At 42.9% G+C, this 19,549-nt stretch overlaps 1 protein-coding gene across 4 annotated transcripts in view; it reads left to right on the forward strand.

Annotated features, from left to right (window-relative positions):
- The window catches only part of tarbp1 (TAR (HIV-1) RNA binding protein 1), a 179,748-nt gene that overhangs the window by 23,753 nt on the left and 136,446 nt on the right, over positions 1 to 19,549 (forward strand). For all 4 annotated transcript variants that reach the window (XM_068045439.1, XM_068045440.1, XM_068045441.1 and 1 more), the window contains exons 10-12: positions 7,647 to 7,785; positions 14,131 to 14,230; positions 16,362 to 16,540. In XM_068045439.1, the coding sequence (XP_067901540.1) occupies positions 7,647 to 7,785; positions 14,131 to 14,230; positions 16,362 to 16,540 (418 nt within the window). The remainder of the gene's footprint in view (positions 1 to 7,646; positions 7,786 to 14,130; positions 14,231 to 16,361; positions 16,541 to 19,549) is intronic.

A 19,549-nucleotide genomic window follows, 5' to 3' on the forward strand; every position in this document is an offset into this window, starting at 1 on the left:
TTACATATTTCTGAATAGTTTAACCCCTTTGCCCCTAACTAAATTATAAGTATAAGTAAATCAAAGTTCAATTGTGTTGTATTCTGAACCCCCACATTGGGCCAACAGGACCTGGAAAAATCCTTACCATCTCCAGTATAGCACCTTTCATGACCATGTCTCAAAGCACTTTACAGCCAATGAAGTCCTTTTTAGAAGTGTAGTCACTATTGTAATGTAGGAAATGCAGCAGCCAATTTGTGCACAGAAAGCCCCCACAAACAATGTGGTAATGACCAGATATTGTGATGTTGGTTGAGGGATAAATATTGGCCAGGACACTGGGGATATCTCCCCTACTCCTCTTCAAAACAGTGCCATGGGATCTTTCACATCCACCGAAGAGGGCAGACAGGAGCTTGGTTTGACATCTTACTGAAAGACAGCATCTCTGACAGTGCAGCGTTCTCTCAGTACTGCACTGGGGTGTTAGCCTAGATTTTTGTGCTGAAGTCCTGGAATGGGGATTGAACCTGGAACTTTCTGACTCTGAGGCAAGGGTGCTACCAACAGAGCCATGGCTGACATGAAGACACAAAAAGGGAAAGTTTTTTTTTGTGCAAGGATATGAAATGCCTGACCAGAAGCAAGGGTGAAAATGGAATCTGTAAAGGGAAGTGGATAAATATTTAGAACAACTCAAAAGGGTGTGGTGAATGGGCAGGAAAATGGAGCTAAGTACATATGGCACAGACATGATGGACTGATTGGCGATTGTCATGCAGGCCCCCACCTGCCAAGAATGAGGCACATATATTTTGCCACATGGGCATTCAATTTTAAAATTGCTGCTGGGAAGAAAAGAAGGCCTATTACAAGGGGTTGCCAAGCCCCTGTCTGGAAAGTCATTTTTTGCATACTAGCAGACAGTGTTGGAACAAAGGAACCAGTTCCTGCCCCAATACACAGAAGAGACCTAGGCAAACTAATCGGTCACGTGACCACCTGCTGGCCAACTAGGGTAGTTTTAAATTTGAGAAACCGTGTTTGAAGGCAGAAAGCTCTTTGCACCTGGGCTGAGAAGATCTCTCTTCTGTCTGCTCCCATCTCTTTCTCACGGCACTGAAGCCACATGAACCCCAAGAGAGAAAAGTCTCCTACATTGAACAAGGTTTAAGAAGAATACTGGGGCCCCAATGAAGGGCAAGATCTACCTACAATCAAAGGCTCTACAGCGAGCTTGAAGCACAGTAACAAACCCCTTCAGAGATTACATCAAACCTTTCCACTTTATTTTTTCTTCTTTTCTGTCTCGATTTGCATGTGCATATCGCGTATGCATGCTAGCATGGGGCGAGGCATGTATCAGTAGAAGTTAAGCGAATTAGAGTTTAAATTTTAATTTTCACTTTTCTTCTTTAAACCTAAGAGCCTGTTTGTACTCATTTCTTTGCCTTATAATTGGAAAGCGGTGAACAAGGATTCACCAAGGGGGAGCTCCAAACACTCTATGTTTAAAATTAAATCCTGTTACAGTAAGACCAGGTGAAGGCTGAACGGGAACCTCTAGACCTCTTTCTCACCTGGTCATGGAGAGATACAGCACTGAAATAGGCCCTTCAGCCCACCGAGTCTGTGCCGACCAACAACCACCCATTTAAACTAATCCTACATTAATCCCATATTCCCTACCACATCCCCACCATTCTCCTACCAGCTCCCTCCACTAGGGGCAATTTACAATGGCCAATTTACCTATCAACCTGCAAGTCTTTGGCTGTGGGAGGAGACCGGAGCACCCGGCATAAACCCACATGGTCACGGAGAACTTGCAGACTCTGCAAGGGCAGTACCCAGAACTGAACCCGGGTCGCTGGAGCTGTGAGGCTGCGGTGCTAACCACTGTGCTGCCCGTAACAGCTACCTTTGGTGTTTATTTTTATTCATTCCTGGGGTGTGGGCATCGCTGGCTAGGCCAGCATTTATTGCCCATCCCTAATTGCCCTTGAGAAGGTGGTGGTGAGCTGCCTGCTTGAACTGCTGCAGTCCATGTGGGGTAGGTGCACCTACAGTGCTGTTAGGAAGGGAGTTCCAGGATTTTGACACCGCAACAGTGAAGGAATGGCGATATAGTTCCAAGTCAGAATGGTGTGTGGCTTGGAGGGGAACTTGCAGGTGGTGGCCTTCCCATACATCTGCTACCCTTGTCCTTCTGGGTGGTCGAGGTCGTGGGTTTGGAAGGTGCTGTCTAAGGAGCCTCAGTGCGTTGCTACAGTGCATCTTGCATCATTTTTTCTTTTTAATTTTATTTTAGTTTGTTTCATCATTCATTTTTCTTACCATGTGCCTGCCCACTTTTTTTTTTCATGTTTGTGCTTTGGGCCAGGGCTGTTTATTTCTCTGTCCATTAACACTCTCTCTGAACTAACGCCTTGTCTTTCAACGCACAATTAACATACCATTTGCCTTTGCTCCATGACCTTCTCTGTGAACCTATCCTATCAACACCTTTGCTTTTGTTATCTCTTGCCCTACCCCTGCTTTATTTGCTTAAAACCTATTACATTTCTAACCTTTGCCAGCTCTGTTGAAGGGTCACTGACCTGAAACGTTAACTCTGCTTCTCTCTCCACAGATGCTGCTGGAGCTGAGTATTTCCAGCATTTCTTGTTTTTATTTCAGGTTTCCAGTATCTGTAGTATTTTGCTTTTATTGTAGATGGTACACACTGCTGCCACTGTGCGTTGATGGTGGAGGGAGTGAATGTTTGTTTGTGAGTGGGGTGCCAATCAAGGGGCTGCTTTGTCCTGGATGGTGTCGAGCTTCCTGAGTGTTGGAGCTGCACCCATCCAGGCAAGTGGAGAGTATTTCATCACACTGCTGACTTGTGCCTTGTAGATGGTGGACAGGCTTTGGGGAGTCAGGAGGTGAGTTACTCGCCACAGGATTCCTATCCTCTGACCTGCTCTTGTAGCCACGGTATTTATATGGCTACTCCAGTTCAGTTTCTGGTCAATGGTAAACCCCCCCCCCCCAAGATGTTGATAGTGGGGGATTCAGCGATGGGTAATGCCATTGAATGTCAAGGGGAGATAATTAGATTCTCATATTGGAGATGGTCATTGTCCCGGCACTTGTGTGGCGTGAATGTTACTTGCCACTTATCAGCCCAAGCCTGGATATTGTCCAGGTCTTGCTGCATTTCTACACAGACTGCTTCGGTATCTGAGGAGTCACGAATGGTGCTGAACATTGTGCAATCATCAGCGAACATCATGATTGAAGGAAGGTCATTGATGAAGCAGCTGAAGATGGTTGGGCCTAGGACACTACCCTGAGGAACTCCTGCAGTGATGTCCTGGAGCTCAGATGATTGACCTCCAACAACCACAACCATCTTCATTTGTGCTAGGTATGACTCCAGCCAGCGGAGAGTCTTCCCCCTGATTCCCATTGACTTCAGTTTTGCTAGGGCTCCTTGATGCCGCACTCTGTCAAATGCTGCCTTGATGTCAAGGGCAGTCACACTCACCTCACTTCTTGAGTTCAGTTCTTTCGTCCAGGTTTGAACCAAGGCTGTAATGAGGTCTGGAGCTGAGTGGCCCTGGCGGCACAGTGGCGCAGTGGTTAGCACCGCAGCCTCACAGCTCCAGGGACCCGGGTTCGAGTCCGGGTACTGCCTGTGTGGAGTTTGCAAGTTCTCCCTGTGTCTGCGTGGGTTTTTCTCCGGGTGCTCCGGTTTCCTCCCACAAGCCAAAAGACTTGCAGGTTGATAGGTAAATTGGCCATTATAAATTGTCACTAGTGTAGGTAGGTGGTAGGGAAATATAGGGACAGGTGGGGATGTTTGGTAGGAATGTAGGATTAGTATAAATGGGTGGTTGATGTTCGGCACAGACTCGGTGGGCCGAAGGGCCTGTTTCAGTGCTGTATCTCTAATCTAATCTAATCCAAACTGAGCATCAGTGAGCAGGTTATTGCTGAGCAAGTGCCCCTTGATAGCACTTTCGACGACACCTTCCATCACTTGACTGGGGCAGTAATTGACCAGGTTGGACTTGTCCTGCTTTTTGTGTACAGGACATACCTGGGCAATTTTCCACATTGCCAGGTAGATGCCAGTGTTGTCGCTGTACTGGAACAGCTTGGCTAGGGGCGCGGCAAGTTCTGGAGCCCAGGTCTTCAGTACTATTGCCAGAATGTTGTCAGGGCCCATAGCCTTTGCAGCATTCAGTGCCTTCAGTTGTTTCTTGATAAAATTCAATGATTGGAGCTAGGAGTCACTAGCTTTTGTTCAACTGTTCAGATGTGTCCTTCTTTGGCCTGGTGTCAATATTCATACGATTCTGCTCCTGTGAAGCACCTTGGCATGTTTCACTATATTAAAAGTGCGATATTAATGCAAATTGTTATTGGCTAATTGGTGAACATACGAATTAGGAGCAGGAGTAGGCCATTTTCCCCCTTGAGCCTGCTCTGCCATTCAAGAAGATCATGGCTGATCTGATTGTAACCTCAACTCCACATTCCTGCCTAACCCCCAATAACCTTTCACCCCCTTGCTTATCAAGAATCTATCTCCCTCTGCCTTAAAAATATTCAAAGACTCTGCTTCCACTGCCTATTGAGGAAGAGAATTTCAAAGACTCATGACCCACTGAGAGAAAAAATTTCTCCTCCTCCTCCTCCATCTTAAATGGGCGATCCCTTATTTTTAAACAGTGACACCCTAGTTCTCGGTTCTCCCACAAGATCAGTCAACAACTGCAATGTTGTATTGTTTAACTACCAGGATAGTCGAAGGTGACCAAGATGGACCATCGTCTTTTTAATCTAGCAATTCCTGTTTTTCTATTTTTCTCTTATTTGGCGTGTGAGGAACTTTGTTCAAGCCAGACAGGCCTTTGGCTTCATCTTTTAAGAGGAAGGACAGTGCAGAATTCTTCCAGTACTGGACTGGAGTAGTCTTGGGTGAGATTATATGCTCAAGACTCTGGAATGGGACTTGAACCTATGGCCTTCTAATGCAGAGGCATGAATGCTGCGTCTGCGTGACACTGAGGGAATTTTCATTTGATCTAGCAGAACTCTCAAGGATGCGTTGCCTGCTTTGTTGGTGGGAAAGCAACAATTGTGTATGACAATGATACCAAATGTGAATTGCAGTTTACAATGGATTCTGTAATTGCTTAGTAATCATGAAATACAGATGGTCTGACAGCATCTGTGGAAAGGGAAGCATAGTTAACATTTCAGTTCAGTGACCTTTCATCAGAACTGTTCTGATGTAAGGTCACTGACCTGAAACGTTAACTCTGCTCTCTCTACAGATGCTGCCAGACCTGCTGAGTATTTCCAGCACTTTTTGTTTTTATTTCAGATTTCTAGCATCTGCAATATTTTGCTTTTATGAAATGCCGATGCATTGGTTTTGGTCTTTCAAAATTCCCCAGATTTTAAAATGGTCCCCCTGGATTGGAAGGTAGAAAATGCTACCCCAATATTCAAGAAAGGATGAGACCAAACTGAGAACTGTAGGCCAGTTAGTCTGAGATCGGTAGTAGGGAAAATGTTAGGATTAATTATTAAGGAGATGGTAACAGGGTACTTAGAAAATGACTGATTCAGCAGAGTCAATACATTTTTGTGAAAATTATCAAACACAGTTTCCCTATTAAGAGTTTTTGAGGGTGTAACTAGTAGGGTAGATAAGGGGGAAATGAAAGGATGTAGTACATTTGGATTTTCAGAAGGCATCTGATAAGGTGCCACACAAGAGGTTGTTACACAAGATTAGGGCTCAGGCAATAGGGGAAATATAGTGGAATGGATTGAGGATTGGTTAGCAGACAGAAACCAAAGAGTAGGAATAAGCAGGTCATTTTCAGGATGGCAGAGTGTAACTGTGGAGCACTGCAAAGTTTGGTTATTTGGGCTTCAGCTGTTACAATCTATAATAATGACTTCGATGAGGGGACTGAGTGTAATGTATCCAATTTTGCTGACTATACAAAGTTAGGTGGGAAAGAATTCTGAAGGATGCAAAGAGGCTGCTAAGGCATGTAGACCAGTTAAGTGATTGGGCAAGAAGATATCAAATGGAGTATAATGTGATGTGTGAAATTATACACTTTGGGAGAATAGAAAAGGAGAATTTTTTTTAAAGTGAAAGACTAGTAAATGTTGGCGTTCAGAGGATTTTTGGGGTACATGAACCACAGAAAGTTAATGTGCAGTGCAGAAAGCAATTAGGAAGGCAAATGCTATATTAGCCTTTGTTGCAAGGGGATTGGACTATGAGTAAAGAGGTCTTGCTGCAATTATTTTGGGTTTTGGTGCAATGATACCTGAGATACTGCATACTGTTTCGGTCTCCTTGTCTAAGGAAGGATATACTTTTCTTAGAGGGATTGCAACAAAGGTTCACTAGATTGATTCCTGAGATGAGAGAGCTATCCTGTGAGGAGGGATTGAGTTTAGAAGAAATGAGGTGATCTCATTGAAACATATAAGATTTTGCGAGGGCTTGACAGGGTAGATGTAGAGAGGTTGTTTCCCAGGCTAGGTAGTCTACAACTAAGTCATAATCTCAGGATAAGGGATTAGCCATTCAGGACCTGAGGTAAGGAGAAACTCTTCACTCGGAGGATTCTGAATCTTTGGAATTCTATCCCCAGAAGGGTGTGGATTTTCAGTTGTTGAATGTATGCAAAGCTGAGATCGATTTGATTCTCTTGGTGTCCAAAAATCTATGGATAGCAGAATAGGGCAGGAAAGTGGAGGTCATGTAGAAGTTCGTCCATAATCTTACTGAATGGTGAAGTACGCTCAGTGGGCCTTATGGCTTACTGCTGCTCCTGTTTCTTCTTTTCATCCAGTGGTCACCGCCTGAATTACCACAGAAATGACCATCTCTGTCTTTTCATCAGCTTCACTTAGAAATCCTTTGAGTCATCTGTTTTGCCATACACTGAGCATTTATCTTCCATTTTGCATCTTTAGTGAAGAGAAAGTAACCTACATGTTAACCCTAGTTATTTAAATATATATAAAGTGACAACGTATCTTCATCACACTCCGCTCCAAGGACTGTTCAATGAGGCCCGCTACTCTCCCTGTGCATCATTTGTAAATATGGGTATTTTGTGGTTCTCTGGTACTTTGGTATTGCTTGCTTTTTTTTTTTTGGTAGTATCTCAATCGTAAGAAGCAGTTACCAAAAGGATTTTCGATCTTGGATTGTCATTTTCTTCTGTCGGTTTTCTGCTCTTTTCTCCCTCCCTCCCAGGTGTTGAGGGAGTGGTTGCACTGTCACTGGGAACATCCCAGTACCTGGTCAACATGGTCGTTCTTCATGTGTGAACCTAAACCATGAGCAGCCAAGCCCAGTCCACTCTTGGCATAGACAGCCCGATCCTGGCATCCACACCTTTTCACTGTCCAGGTCTCTGGACAGTATCAACAGAAGGAACCCAGCCTCTTGCTTTTTTTTCTCTCCTCTCCTCTCCTTCTCTAACTTAGGATGGGAGGAGTGGAACTGTGAAACTTTTAACAGGTGCATTTGAACTTGAATAAGTAATTTGTTGAGAAATCTGTTCGCACTGTAGGTGAATACATTGCACTCATTAGTCCAACTATTTCTTGCTTGTCATGGATTTTTATTTTAGGTGTGCGAGTGGTTACACAGCAACGACAGAAATTTCAGGCTCGAGGAAGGTGTTGCTGAAATGCATCTGAAGAGATCTGCCCTAAGTATTTACATTCGGAATCTGGTGGAACAGTACATGAGGGTTCCAGCAACAGAAGGTAAAAGGCTTACTTGGGTTATTTTTTTGAACTACATTTTGTTTCCAGTATATTAAGTGTATTGTTGCTATGCTACACACCAGTCACTGGCTGAGAGGGTGGTCCATGTATGGACATAGAAACAGGGATAGGGCATTCAACCCCTCGAGTCTGCTCTGGCACAGAAGGAGATCATGGCTAATCTGTATCTTAATTACCTCCATTGACTATACCCTTGTCTAGCAAAGAAAAATCTTATCTATCGTAAATTTAAAATTAATTGAACTAACATCTACTGACTGCTTTTTGTGTGCAAGTATTCCATGCTTCTACCATCCTTTGTATGAAGAAGTTAGAAGTTTTGTCCTGAATGGCCTGGCTCTGATTTTAAAGATCCTTTTGTCTTAGCCTCCTACAAGCAAAACAAGTTTCTGTTTATCAACCCTATCAATTCCTTTTCAAGATGCTAAAAGCCTCAATCAAATCACCGCTTAATCTGCCATATTTCAGGGAAGATGAGCCTAGTTTACATAATCTCTGCTCTTAAACTAAATCTTCGAACCCTGGTAATGTTCTGGTGAATCTAATTTGCTCAGCCTTATCCTTTTTTCGTTCCAAAATGGATGGGCCTTACGCTTTATATTGAAATCCATTCGCCACAGCCAATCCTCTAACCCGGTCAATAGTATGTCCAAAGCAAACTAGTTTTTAGGCTGTCTGTTGGGAGGATGTGTAGGGCAGTATTGGCGTTAAATTGTTCAGAACATTGTGTGCTTTTGTTATCTCTTTCGCACTGCAGGGTTTGCAATTCCTTAAAAAATACTATTCTGTGCTTTACTTGACAATGACTGTGGCAGTCATTGTCAAGTAAAGCACAGAATAACTCATCCATTGTTATGCCAACAGGAATTGAAATACAAATGCTCTATGGTGCTTTAAACAACAGGTTTCCCAGCTCTGCACTAGGAAAGTCCTTCTGTAAACCCTCTGATGAGTTGCCTTTTGCCGTGGAGTGCTGTGCCCTTGTTCCACTTGCTACTCCCTACCTCCCTCCTCTTTGCTTCCTTCTGCTTCCTGCTGCTCTTGACCAGGCAGGGCCTTCCATTTCCCCTTTTCGCATTTTCTTCTGTTGCTTGCCACCCTCAAATCCAATGCCTTTCTGCTTCCTGCTTCCTTTTGCTGCACCTGCCCAAACTGCTCACTGCCCCAGTTCACACACATTCCTCATGCACATATTACTCCATATATCTTCACTGCTGAATAATCTACAGCAGTTACCTACTACCTTTCAAATCCTTATTACTCTCCTACTAAGCCAGTCATCTTCATACCCTCAACCTCCTCGCAAGCCATCTCCCAAATGCTTGGGGACCAAATGGCACCTTCCCAAACACCATAACACTTCATTTACAATGAGTGATGCCAAACCACATCCACATTATCAAATACTGAATATCTTCCATCTTTGGCTTTTGACTGTAAGTCTGTATACAGTTCCTGTTCATTTATATTTGTGGCAAACATGGGTCTTATCACAAGAATAAAATATATGACCCTTTCCATGTGGTGATGGGTATTCCATTTCTGAGACTGCAGAACTGACCAATAATATTTCTGTACTCTGCTCTGGATCACAATCCCTTAGTCATCTATGGAAATACAGCAGAGTTGGGAGGCCAAGCACTACACACCACATTAAGTATTAAAGAAAATTTGTTTCTGGATAAGCCTGTTATGTTTACTCTGGAAGTTATGTTTATGCATAATTTCTAACATTCCAAACTTGCCATAATACATTCATCAGGCAGCAATGTTTTTTGTGCGTTCTGATTTTCTTTTCCTCCTCTCCACATGCAATGGCAAAGTTGAGAAGTGGAACATTTCCCTATTTTGCACACTTAGCATCAGTATTGAGCATTCCCAGGTAGATCTAGCATGCATTAGATTCAGAGCAAAGCCTCAGCAATAGATCATAGCTACAGTCTCAAAAAAGCACCATTGTGATTTTTTTTCCTTTTCTTACTCCAGTCATCTTTAAAAGTGATGGAAAGCTTAATGGATTTGTTAGGGTGGGGAATATATTTATTCTGAGTACTGTCCCATAGTTTATTGATGTAATCTGTTACTACTTAAAGTGAAGTAATTCTTAAGTAAAAACTTGTTGTTTAATTATTAGAACTTTGTTGTTTGAATTATTACCAGATCTGCTGGTAGGTAGGTTTGCTAAACTGGTATTCAATAAAGCAATGACTTTGGACTAACTTGAAACTACCACACATAGGAAAATATGCAACTAGCCAACAGCAAGCTTCTGTGGGACTAGCAATCCCAGATCAACTCTGGTCCAAAGGTGCAGCTTCAGCCAAATTCAGCACATGTGCTTTTCGACTTAACAGGGTACCTCCCTGTTTATGAAACCATTTTTTATTTTTATTTAGAGATACAGCACTGAAACAGTGCTGACCATCAACCACCCATTTATACTAATCCTACACTAATTCCATATTCCTACCACATCCCCACCTTCCCTATATTCCCCTACCACCTACCTATACTAGGGGCGATTTATAATGGCCACTTTACCTATCAACCTGCAAGTCTTTGGCTGTGGGAGGAAACCGGAGCACCCGGTGAAAACCTACACGGTCACAGGTAGATCTTGCAAACTCCGCACAGGCAGTACCCAGAATCGAACCCGGGTCGCTGGAGCTGTGCAGCTGCGGTGCTAACCACTGCGCCACTGTGCTGCCCTTATCCTCTGTCAGCAGAGGCTGACCTAGAAGTCTGCGGGTGAAAAGGTTGGGCCCACAAGCCACAAAAACTCCTTCTGAATAAGGAAAATAATTTAAGAATTCCAGCGAGGCAGGCTTTCTTTTATGACCTGAAAGGAGGGGAACTGCAGCCAGAATGGTGCATGAAACAAGGCAATGGGCCAAGTGCTGGAAAATGGGATTTGAATAAGTAGATGCTTGATGGCTGGCACAGACCCAATGGGCCGAAGGGCCTGTTTCTGTGCTGTATGACTCTGACTGGGAAATGAGGTGGATCAAGTGTCTGTGGGAGCACATCAGTAAGAGCGATCATTGTATCAGAATGTTTAATAATGCAGAATAGCAAATAACGATATAAGGTGGAACGGCTAGATTGGAAGAGGGCTAATTTCAAGAAGGGATCTAGCCAGGATAAAATGAAACCAAAGGCTGACGGGCAAAACTGAAATGGAACAATGGGTTCCCTTTTAAGGAAGAGATGTTTCAGGTACATTCCAACAAGGGAGAAAAAAGGGCAAAATGTAGGAGAACCAAAAACAGGGCTCCTTGGAATAAATTGAGAGGGAAGTTGAAGAGGAAAATAAGACTGGCAAGGAGAGAATATGAGAATAGAATGGCAATCAACATAAATCTTCTACTAGTATTTAAATAGTAAGCAGGTAGTAAGAAGAGAAGTGGGGCCTATTGGGGATAAAGAGGTGCAGGGCAAGGCTAGAATACATGATGAGTACTTTATATTGGTATTTACTAAGGAAGAGGAATCTGACACAATATTGGTAGAAGCGGAGAGAATAGAGGCAATGGATAGGGTTTAAAAAAAGGGAAGACTGGCTATGCCAATGGTAGATAAGTCACCTGGTCCAGATGGCTTGCATCGCAGTTGCTAAAGGAAGTGGGCATGATGATAGCAGAAGGGCTTTCCATAAGTTTCCTATCTTCCCTAAATATGTAAGGGCAGGTGCCAGAGGATTGGAGAGTGGCAAATGTGACACCCTTATTCAAGAAAGGGTGTAAGGACAGCCTTAGTAACTAAAGGCCAGTTAGTTTAACATAAAGTGGGTAAAGTTTTAGAAACCATTATCCAGGAGAAGATCAACAAGCACTTGGAGAGCTTTGTGTTGATTAAGGATAGTTATGGATTTGTAAAAGGCAAATCATGCTTGACTAATCTGATCGCATTTTTTGATGAAGTAACCGAGAAAGTTGATGAAGGGAATGTGGTGGATATTATCTATATGGATTTTAAGGAAGCATTTGGTAAAGTACCACATAAAAGGCTGGTTAACAAAATAGAGGCTCATGAAACAGGAGGGTTAGTGTCCAGTTGGCTAAAAAGATTAAAAATTGGCTCAAGGACAGAAAACAGCGAGTCATGTTAACTGGATGCATTTCAGACTGGAGGATGGTGGACAGTGGTGTTCCCCAAGGGTCAGTACTGAAATCGCTGCTATTTTTGCTATATATAAATGACTTGGATCTTGGAGTACAGAGTAGAATTTTAAAATTTGCAGAAGACACCAAACCTGGAGGTGCGGCAAACAGTAAGGATGTGGAACTATGTTGCTGTTCCTTCACAATTGTTGGGTCAAAATCCTAGTAACACTGTGGGTGTACCTACGTGGAATGCAGCAGTTCAAGAAGGTGGCTCACCACCACCTTCTCAAGGGCAATTAGGGGTGGGCAGTAAATGCTTTCCTAGCCAGTGATGCCCACACCCTATGAATGAATTAAAAAAAAAATGAATTGCCTGCAACAGGATATAGATAGGCTAGCATAATGGCAGTTGCAATTTAATACAGACAAGTATGATGTGATGCAGTTTGGCAGAATGGATTGGGTGAGGCAATATAGATTTAATGGCGCAGTTCTAAAGTGTACAGGAGCAGAGGGAACCAGGGGTGCATAAGCATCGATCTTTGAAGGTGGCAGGCCATTATTGAGAGTGGTTAGTAAAGCATATGGGATCTTGAGCTTCATAAATAGAAGCATGGAGTACAAAATGAGGTAAATTATGCTCTGGTTAGGCTCCGACTGGAGTATTGCGTCCAGTTCTGGTCACCACACTTCAAGAAGGATGCGAGAGCCCATGAGAGGGTGTAGAGGAGATTTACCAGAATGGTTCCAGGGATGGGGGATTTTAGTTACAAGGTTAGGTTGGAAAAACTGGGGTTGTTCTCCCTGGAGCAAAGGAGATTGAGGGGAGATTTGATAGAGGTGTACAAGATTATGACGGGCTTAGATAAGTTAGACAAAGAAAAATTGCTCCCGTTCACTGATGGTACACAGATTTAAGGTTTTGGGCAAGATATGCAGGGGCAATATGAACAAGAACCTTTTTTTTATGCCGTTAGTGACACAATGCTACTTAGTCCCTACAGACACAAGTTTCAGCTCCTAGCCAGCACAGACAATGAGCAGAAATGTTGGAAGACTTCCAGCATTGACTTGAATTGTAATGCATGGTTACCTATTTTGACCCATGTGAATACTGGATCTATATAGGCAGCATAAATCTTGTATATGGTGCAGTCTGTGGAGTCTGGGATGCTGCACATATGGAATTGCCTCTTGCTGTGATTTATCATGCTCCTTTCCTTTGGGAGCCTTTTTGCCCATGGCAGTATGGATAAAACTGAGAAATTAGCACTTAATGGCATTGTAGGATGAGGACAGAGTCGTCAGAAATTCCATGTGCCATCATAATGCTTTATTTGAAGATGAAACTTAATTGACCAACCAACTTGGATTTTGCAGGTATACTCTGTTCCCTAACAACTGACTCCATCCTTCTCCCTGGCAACAATCTGGGATTAAGCCAGTCTGTTCGCAACCTTGTCACATTTGCCCCCGAAATAAGCTTCCGAATTCCTATTCACATTATCGCTAAGACTACCTATTTCCACCTCTGTAGCATCACCTAACATCGCCCCATCTCAGCTCATCTGATGCTAAAACCCTCATGCATTCGTTACCTTTAGGCTTGACTATTCCAGTGCACTCTTGACTGGTCTCCCACATTCTACACTCCATAAACTTGTCATCCAAAACTCTGCTGCCTGTGTCTTAACTTGCACCAAATCTCATTTACCTTTCACCCCTGTGCTCGCTGACTTACATTGGCTCCTGGTTAAGGAACATCTTGATTTAAAAATTCTCATCCTTGTATTCAAGTCCATTCATGGCCTCGCCTCTCCCTATGCTGTAATCTCCGCCAGCCCTGCAACCCTCCCCTAATTCTGGCCTCTTGAGCATCCCAGATTTTAATCGCTCTACCGTTGGTGGCCGCACTTTCAGTTGCTTTAGCCCTGAACTCTGGAATTCCCTCCTAACACCCCTCCACTGCCGCTCCCTCCTTTAATCCGCTCCTTTAAAACCTACCTCTTTGACCAAACTTTCGGTCCTCTGACCGAATATCTCCTTAATGTGGCTCGGTGGCATATTTTGTTTTATAATGCTCCTGTGAAGTGCCTTGGGATGTTTTTATTATGTTAAAAGCACTGTAGAAATATAAGCTGTTGTTGTTTTTGTTTATATAAATGTTCATGCAACAGATATTATATTTAATACCCATTTGCTGTGCTTTCTTTGTAACTAGGAGAAAAGGCCAGCTACATGCCAGACGGGTTTGAAGCCCAGCTTGTCGCCCGAATCATTCTCCTTTCTGCCGACATCGAAGAGCGGTACAGCACTGAAGGGTAGTGTTCAATAATCTAAATGTGCGTCTGTTATCTGAAATGCAAATCAAAAAGAAAAGTGGTTTCCATATTTTTGGTAGTTTTTTTTGCTATGATAGTGGGTCAACCTTCTTCAACTGCAGTGAAAGTGTAGAATTAATGTTACTTTAACGTGAAATAGTATAAGTGTTTGTCTCTGTACTAACGCTTTGTCTTTCAACACACCATTAACATACTGTTTGCCTTTGCTCCATGACCTTCTGTTCAGTTATTCTCTGTGACCTTGCCTTTTGTTATCTCTTGCCCCACCCCTGCTTTTATTTGCTTAAAACCTATTTGCCAGTTCTGTTGAAGGGTCACTGACCTGATATGTTAACTCTGCTCTCTCTCCAGATGCTGCTGGACTTGCTGAGTATTTCCAGCATTTCTTGTTTTTATTTCATATTTCCAGCATCTGCAGTATTTTGCTTTTATACGAGTTTGATGTTTCCTTATGTCAAATTGAACTGTAAATCACACCCATGTCCATCGTTGGTGGACATAGTGGAGGAAACAACTTCAGGTGATTAGAGTTTCGCACGAGGTGTATGATAATACAACATAAAAGTGTATTTGTTTAAATGGCCCATTGCTTTAACTTCGAACAGTCTGTACACCACTCTTCACGCTACTTCCCATTGTACTTTGCTTCTCTTCTGCACCCTTCCCTCTGTGCTAGACTCCAGCTCAGGACAACACCATGCTAAACTTCATAGTCATTCTGTAGCTAAAGTCAGCTATATATACAGCAATATAAAAATCGAATTTTTATAATGGCAGTATGGAGAGAGCAACAAAGGAGAAAGAGGCACTTGGTTGAAGGAAATTGGTGGGTGGAGGAAGAATCTTCAGGAAAAGAAAAAGTACTTTTGTCTTTTTAACTTCGGAACAAAGGGACAGGAGGAGGCCATTCAGCCCCTTGAGCCTGCTCCACCATTCAATTTAAAAAAAAAAAAAAAATCTTTTGTATGGGATGTGGGCGTCACTGGCAAAGTGAGCATTTGTTGCCCATCCCTAATTGCCCTTGACAACTAAGTGGCTTGCTAGGCCGTTTCAGAGGGCAGTTAAGAGTCAAACACATTGCTCTGGGTCTGGGGTCACATGTAGGCCAGACCGGGTAAAGTAGGTAGATTTCCTTCCCTAAAGGGCATTCGTGAACCAGATGGGTTTTTACAACAATTGATCGTTTCATGGCACCATTACTGAGGCTAGCTTTCAATTGCAGACTTTTTAAAATTAATTAATTGAAATTAAATTCCACCAGCTACCATGGTGGGATTTGAACCCATGTCCCCAGAGCAGTAGTCTGGGCCTCTGGATTACTAGTCCAGTGACATTACCACTGTACTACCGCCTCCATTAAATCATGGCTGATCTGTATCTTGACTCCGTCTGCTCTCTTTGGTTCTATATCCTGTAATATTTTTACCTAACCAAAATCTGTTGATCTCAATTTGGAAATTTTCAACTGACCACCAGCCTCTACAGCTTTTTGGAAAGAGTATTTCAGATTTACACTACCATTTGTGTAGGGAAGTGCTTCCTGACATCACCCCTGAACAGCTGAACTCTAACTTTGAGGTAATGCCCCCATGATCTGGGCTCACCCACCAGAATTAACAGGGAATGGGTTATCTTATTCACGGTGGATAGAACTAAATACCAGCAAGAGGGCACACGGGCATAATTTGCTTGTGAGACGTTTTTGAGAAGTTGTGCTGGATGGGATATGGGTGGAAGAACATATTTGTTCATCTCTAACAGTCTAGCTATACTTGCTGGTGAGTGAGCAGGCTAGCATTTAGCTGTGTATATTCCTTGCAGCCTTCTGGGACTGTGATGATGAAACATGCATATTCTTGATTCAAAATGAAAAAAATGTTATGCTATAAAATGTAAAAAAATAGCAATGTTACTATTTTAGGTGACTTCAAATAAATGCTATGTAACTTTAATTTCTCAAACTTTTGTTATCACACAGCTATTGTAGAACATAGTGAAGTTTTTTGACTTTTCAAAGTTCTCTGCATTAAAGTAGCTAAACTGCTACTTTATAGTTTCCCATGGATTTTCTCTATTAATGACCCTACTTTTTTAAAAACATTTAATTTAGTGTTTTTGACGGTGGGAATCAGAAGGCCTTGGCTTGTTTCTTGCATCCTCTTCTAGATGTTTTATGGAAACTGAATACTCATGCCTACTTGCCTGTACTGAAAGCAGACAAGAGCCTACAATTGTTGTTGGAGCTGTTGGAGATGTCTGCCCCAAAACACCACATAACAAAATCGGAAGGTTGGTTAACCTCTTAGAATCTTGTACCATGTCAGCAGACTTGGAAATTTTCTGTAGGTTTCAAATAATGTGCTTTCCTTGCCATTTTTGTCTCCCTGTCTGTCTCCCTGTCTGTCTCCCTGTCTGTCTCCCTGTCTGTCTCCCTGTCTGTCTCCCTGTCTGTCTCCCTGTCTGTCTCCCTGTCTGTCTCCCTGTCTGTCTCCCTGTCTGTCTCCCTGTCTGTCTCCCTGTCTGTCTCCCTGTCTGTCTCCCTGTCTGTCTCTTGAATGTTTTGCAGCTTTGTTGGATTGCAATTCCATAGCTTCCGGTACCCTACAAGACCTCCCCCAGGTGAGCATCATTCATGTCAGAGCCTATTCCTATCTCATCTGCCATTCACCCAGGTGTACTTCCAGGAGGCAGCAGCAATTGGCGACCAAGAGCAGGAACTCTAGCTGACTTTTCTTTTTCTGCCTACCCCTTAATCCAGAGGTGCATTTGTAGCTGTCCTCCAACTATTGTGGCTAAGGTCATAAGACTCAGCACTGAATAAAGTTTGTATCAGGGACCTTCCCAGTCTGGTTTATGTGGCCAATCTGGGATGGTCCAGCTTGAATGATCTTCAGAATCACTGCACAGGAGTGGAGTTGGGGACAGAGCCAGGTGTGTGTTTGACAGTCTCCTACTTATTGTTTCACTTACACTCATCTGATCGAGTTGAGGTGGAATGTGGAGTTTGTGTGGGGTTACAAAGCATCTGGTAGTATCTCTGGTAGCCTGCATGGAAGCACGGACTACATTGCAAATTGCCGAGTCTTTGTCCCTGTCCCCACTATGTAGAGACTCTTGCTGTAAGAGATATCAGAACGTGGCATGAAAAGGGCATTGCCAGAAGAAGCAAAGTGGCTCCCACAGGGCAAATCACATCTTACTAGTGACACATTTCCCAGCCTTTGACAGACTTTCTTCCACTAAACCCCAGATTGAACATTTCCTCTGGGACCTGGCTGTGCTTTCAAAATTCATTTGTTTTAGTATTATTAGATATCCTGCCCCTCCCCTAAAATGTGTGGACAGGCAATAATGTGAATAATTATGACAGCATATTTAATTCATCCAGAAATAGCTGTAAATCAGGAAATGGGAGGGAAGGAGGATCTCAAGAAAATTACAATCACCAGGAAAGTGGTACTGAGCACATTGTTGGAGCTGTGGGCTGACAAGTCACCTGGTCCTGATGGACTTCATCCTAGGGTCTTAAAAGAAGTGGCTAGTGAGATGGTCGATGTGTTGGTTTTGATTTTCCAATATTCCCTAGATTTGGGGAAGGGTCCATTAGATTGGAAAATAGCCAATTTAATGCCTTTATTCAAGAAGGGAAGGAGACACAGAGCTGGAAACTACAGGCCAGCTAGCTTAACTTCTGTCATAGGGAAAATGTTAGTTGTTATTAAAGATGTTATAGCAGGTCACTTAGAAAAATTCAAGGTAATCAGGCAGAATCAACATGGTTTTGTGAAAGGGAAATCATGTTTAACCAATTTATTGGAGTTTTTTGAGGAAGTAACATGTGCTGTGTATAAAGGGGAACCAGTGGATGTACCGTACTTAGATTTCCGGAAGGCATTTGATAAGGTGCCACATCAAAGGCTATTGCGGAAAATAAAAGCTCATGGTGTAGGGTGTAACATATTGGCATGGATAGAAGATTGGTTAGCTCACAGGAAACAGTAGGTATAAATGGGTCGATTTTCTGGTTGACAAGATGGAACGAGTGGTGTGCTACAGGGATCAGTCCTCGGGCCTCAACTTGTTACAATTTATATAAATGACTTGGATGAAGGGTCTGAAGGTATGGTTGCTAAACTTGACACAAAGATATGTAGCAAAGTAAGTTGTGAAGAGGACATGAGGCTACAAAAGAATGTAGATAGGTTAAGTGAGTGGGCAATGATCTGGCAAATGGAGTATAATGTGAGAAAATGTGAAATTTTTCATTTTGGCAAGAAGAATAAAAAAGAAGCATATTATCTAAATGGTGAGGATTGCGGAGCTCTGAGATGGAGGGATCTGGGTGACCTAGTGCATGAATCTCAAATGGTTAGTATGCAGGTACAGCACAGTAATTAGGAAAGCTAATAGAATGTTATAATTTATTGTGAGGGGAATTGAATACAAAAGTATGCTGAGACCACATCTGGAGTACTGTGTACAGTATTGGTCTCCTTATTTAAGGAAGGATGTAAATGTGTTGGAAGCAGTTCAGAGAATGTTTACTAGACCAATACCTGGAATGGGTGTGTTGTCTTATGAGGAAAGGTTGGACAGGCTAAGCTTGTATCTGCTGGAGTTTAGAAGAATAAGAGGCAACTTGATAGGAACAGATAAGATCATGAGGGGTCTTGACAGGGTGGTTGTGAAAAGGATGTCTCCTCTTGCGGGAGAATCTAGAACTCGGGGTCACTGTTTAAAAATAAGGGGTCGCCCATTTAAGATGGAGATGCGGAGACATTTTTTCTGAGGGTCGTGAGTCTTTGGAACTCTCTTCCTCAAAAGGTGGTGGAAGCAGAGTCTTGAATATTTTTAAGGTAGAGGTAGATCGATTCTTGATAAGTAAGTGGGTGAAAGGTTATTGGGGGTAGGCGAGAATGTGGAGTTGAGGTTACAATCAGATCAGCCAGATCTAATTGAATGGCGGAAGAGGCTCGAGGGGCCGAGTGGCCTACTCCTGCTCCTAATTCGTATGTTCGTATATATTACATTTTCACTGTCACTGGATTAAAGGGCTGCTCAGGTTTGTTTAAAAAAAAAAAACGGACCCGAGCCCAACAGGACCACATCCGAACCGGCCCGCGTCCTTCCAATTTTTCCTGCACCCGACCTGACCAGTTAACTTACCTTCCGTTTTTCACTTTGTTGCTGGTCTGCACAAGCTTAAAATAACTAACTTTTCTAGTCCAAAAATTAAATTAACAGTGGAGCCACTTACCTGTGATGGAGCATGTCCGACCCAAACCCGAATGTTGCACC

This window comes from Heterodontus francisci, chromosome 13 (assembly GCF_036365525.1).
Source record: "Heterodontus francisci isolate sHetFra1 chromosome 13, sHetFra1.hap1, whole genome shotgun sequence".
Taxonomy (NCBI): Eukaryota; Metazoa; Chordata; class Chondrichthyes; order Heterodontiformes; family Heterodontidae; genus Heterodontus; species Heterodontus francisci.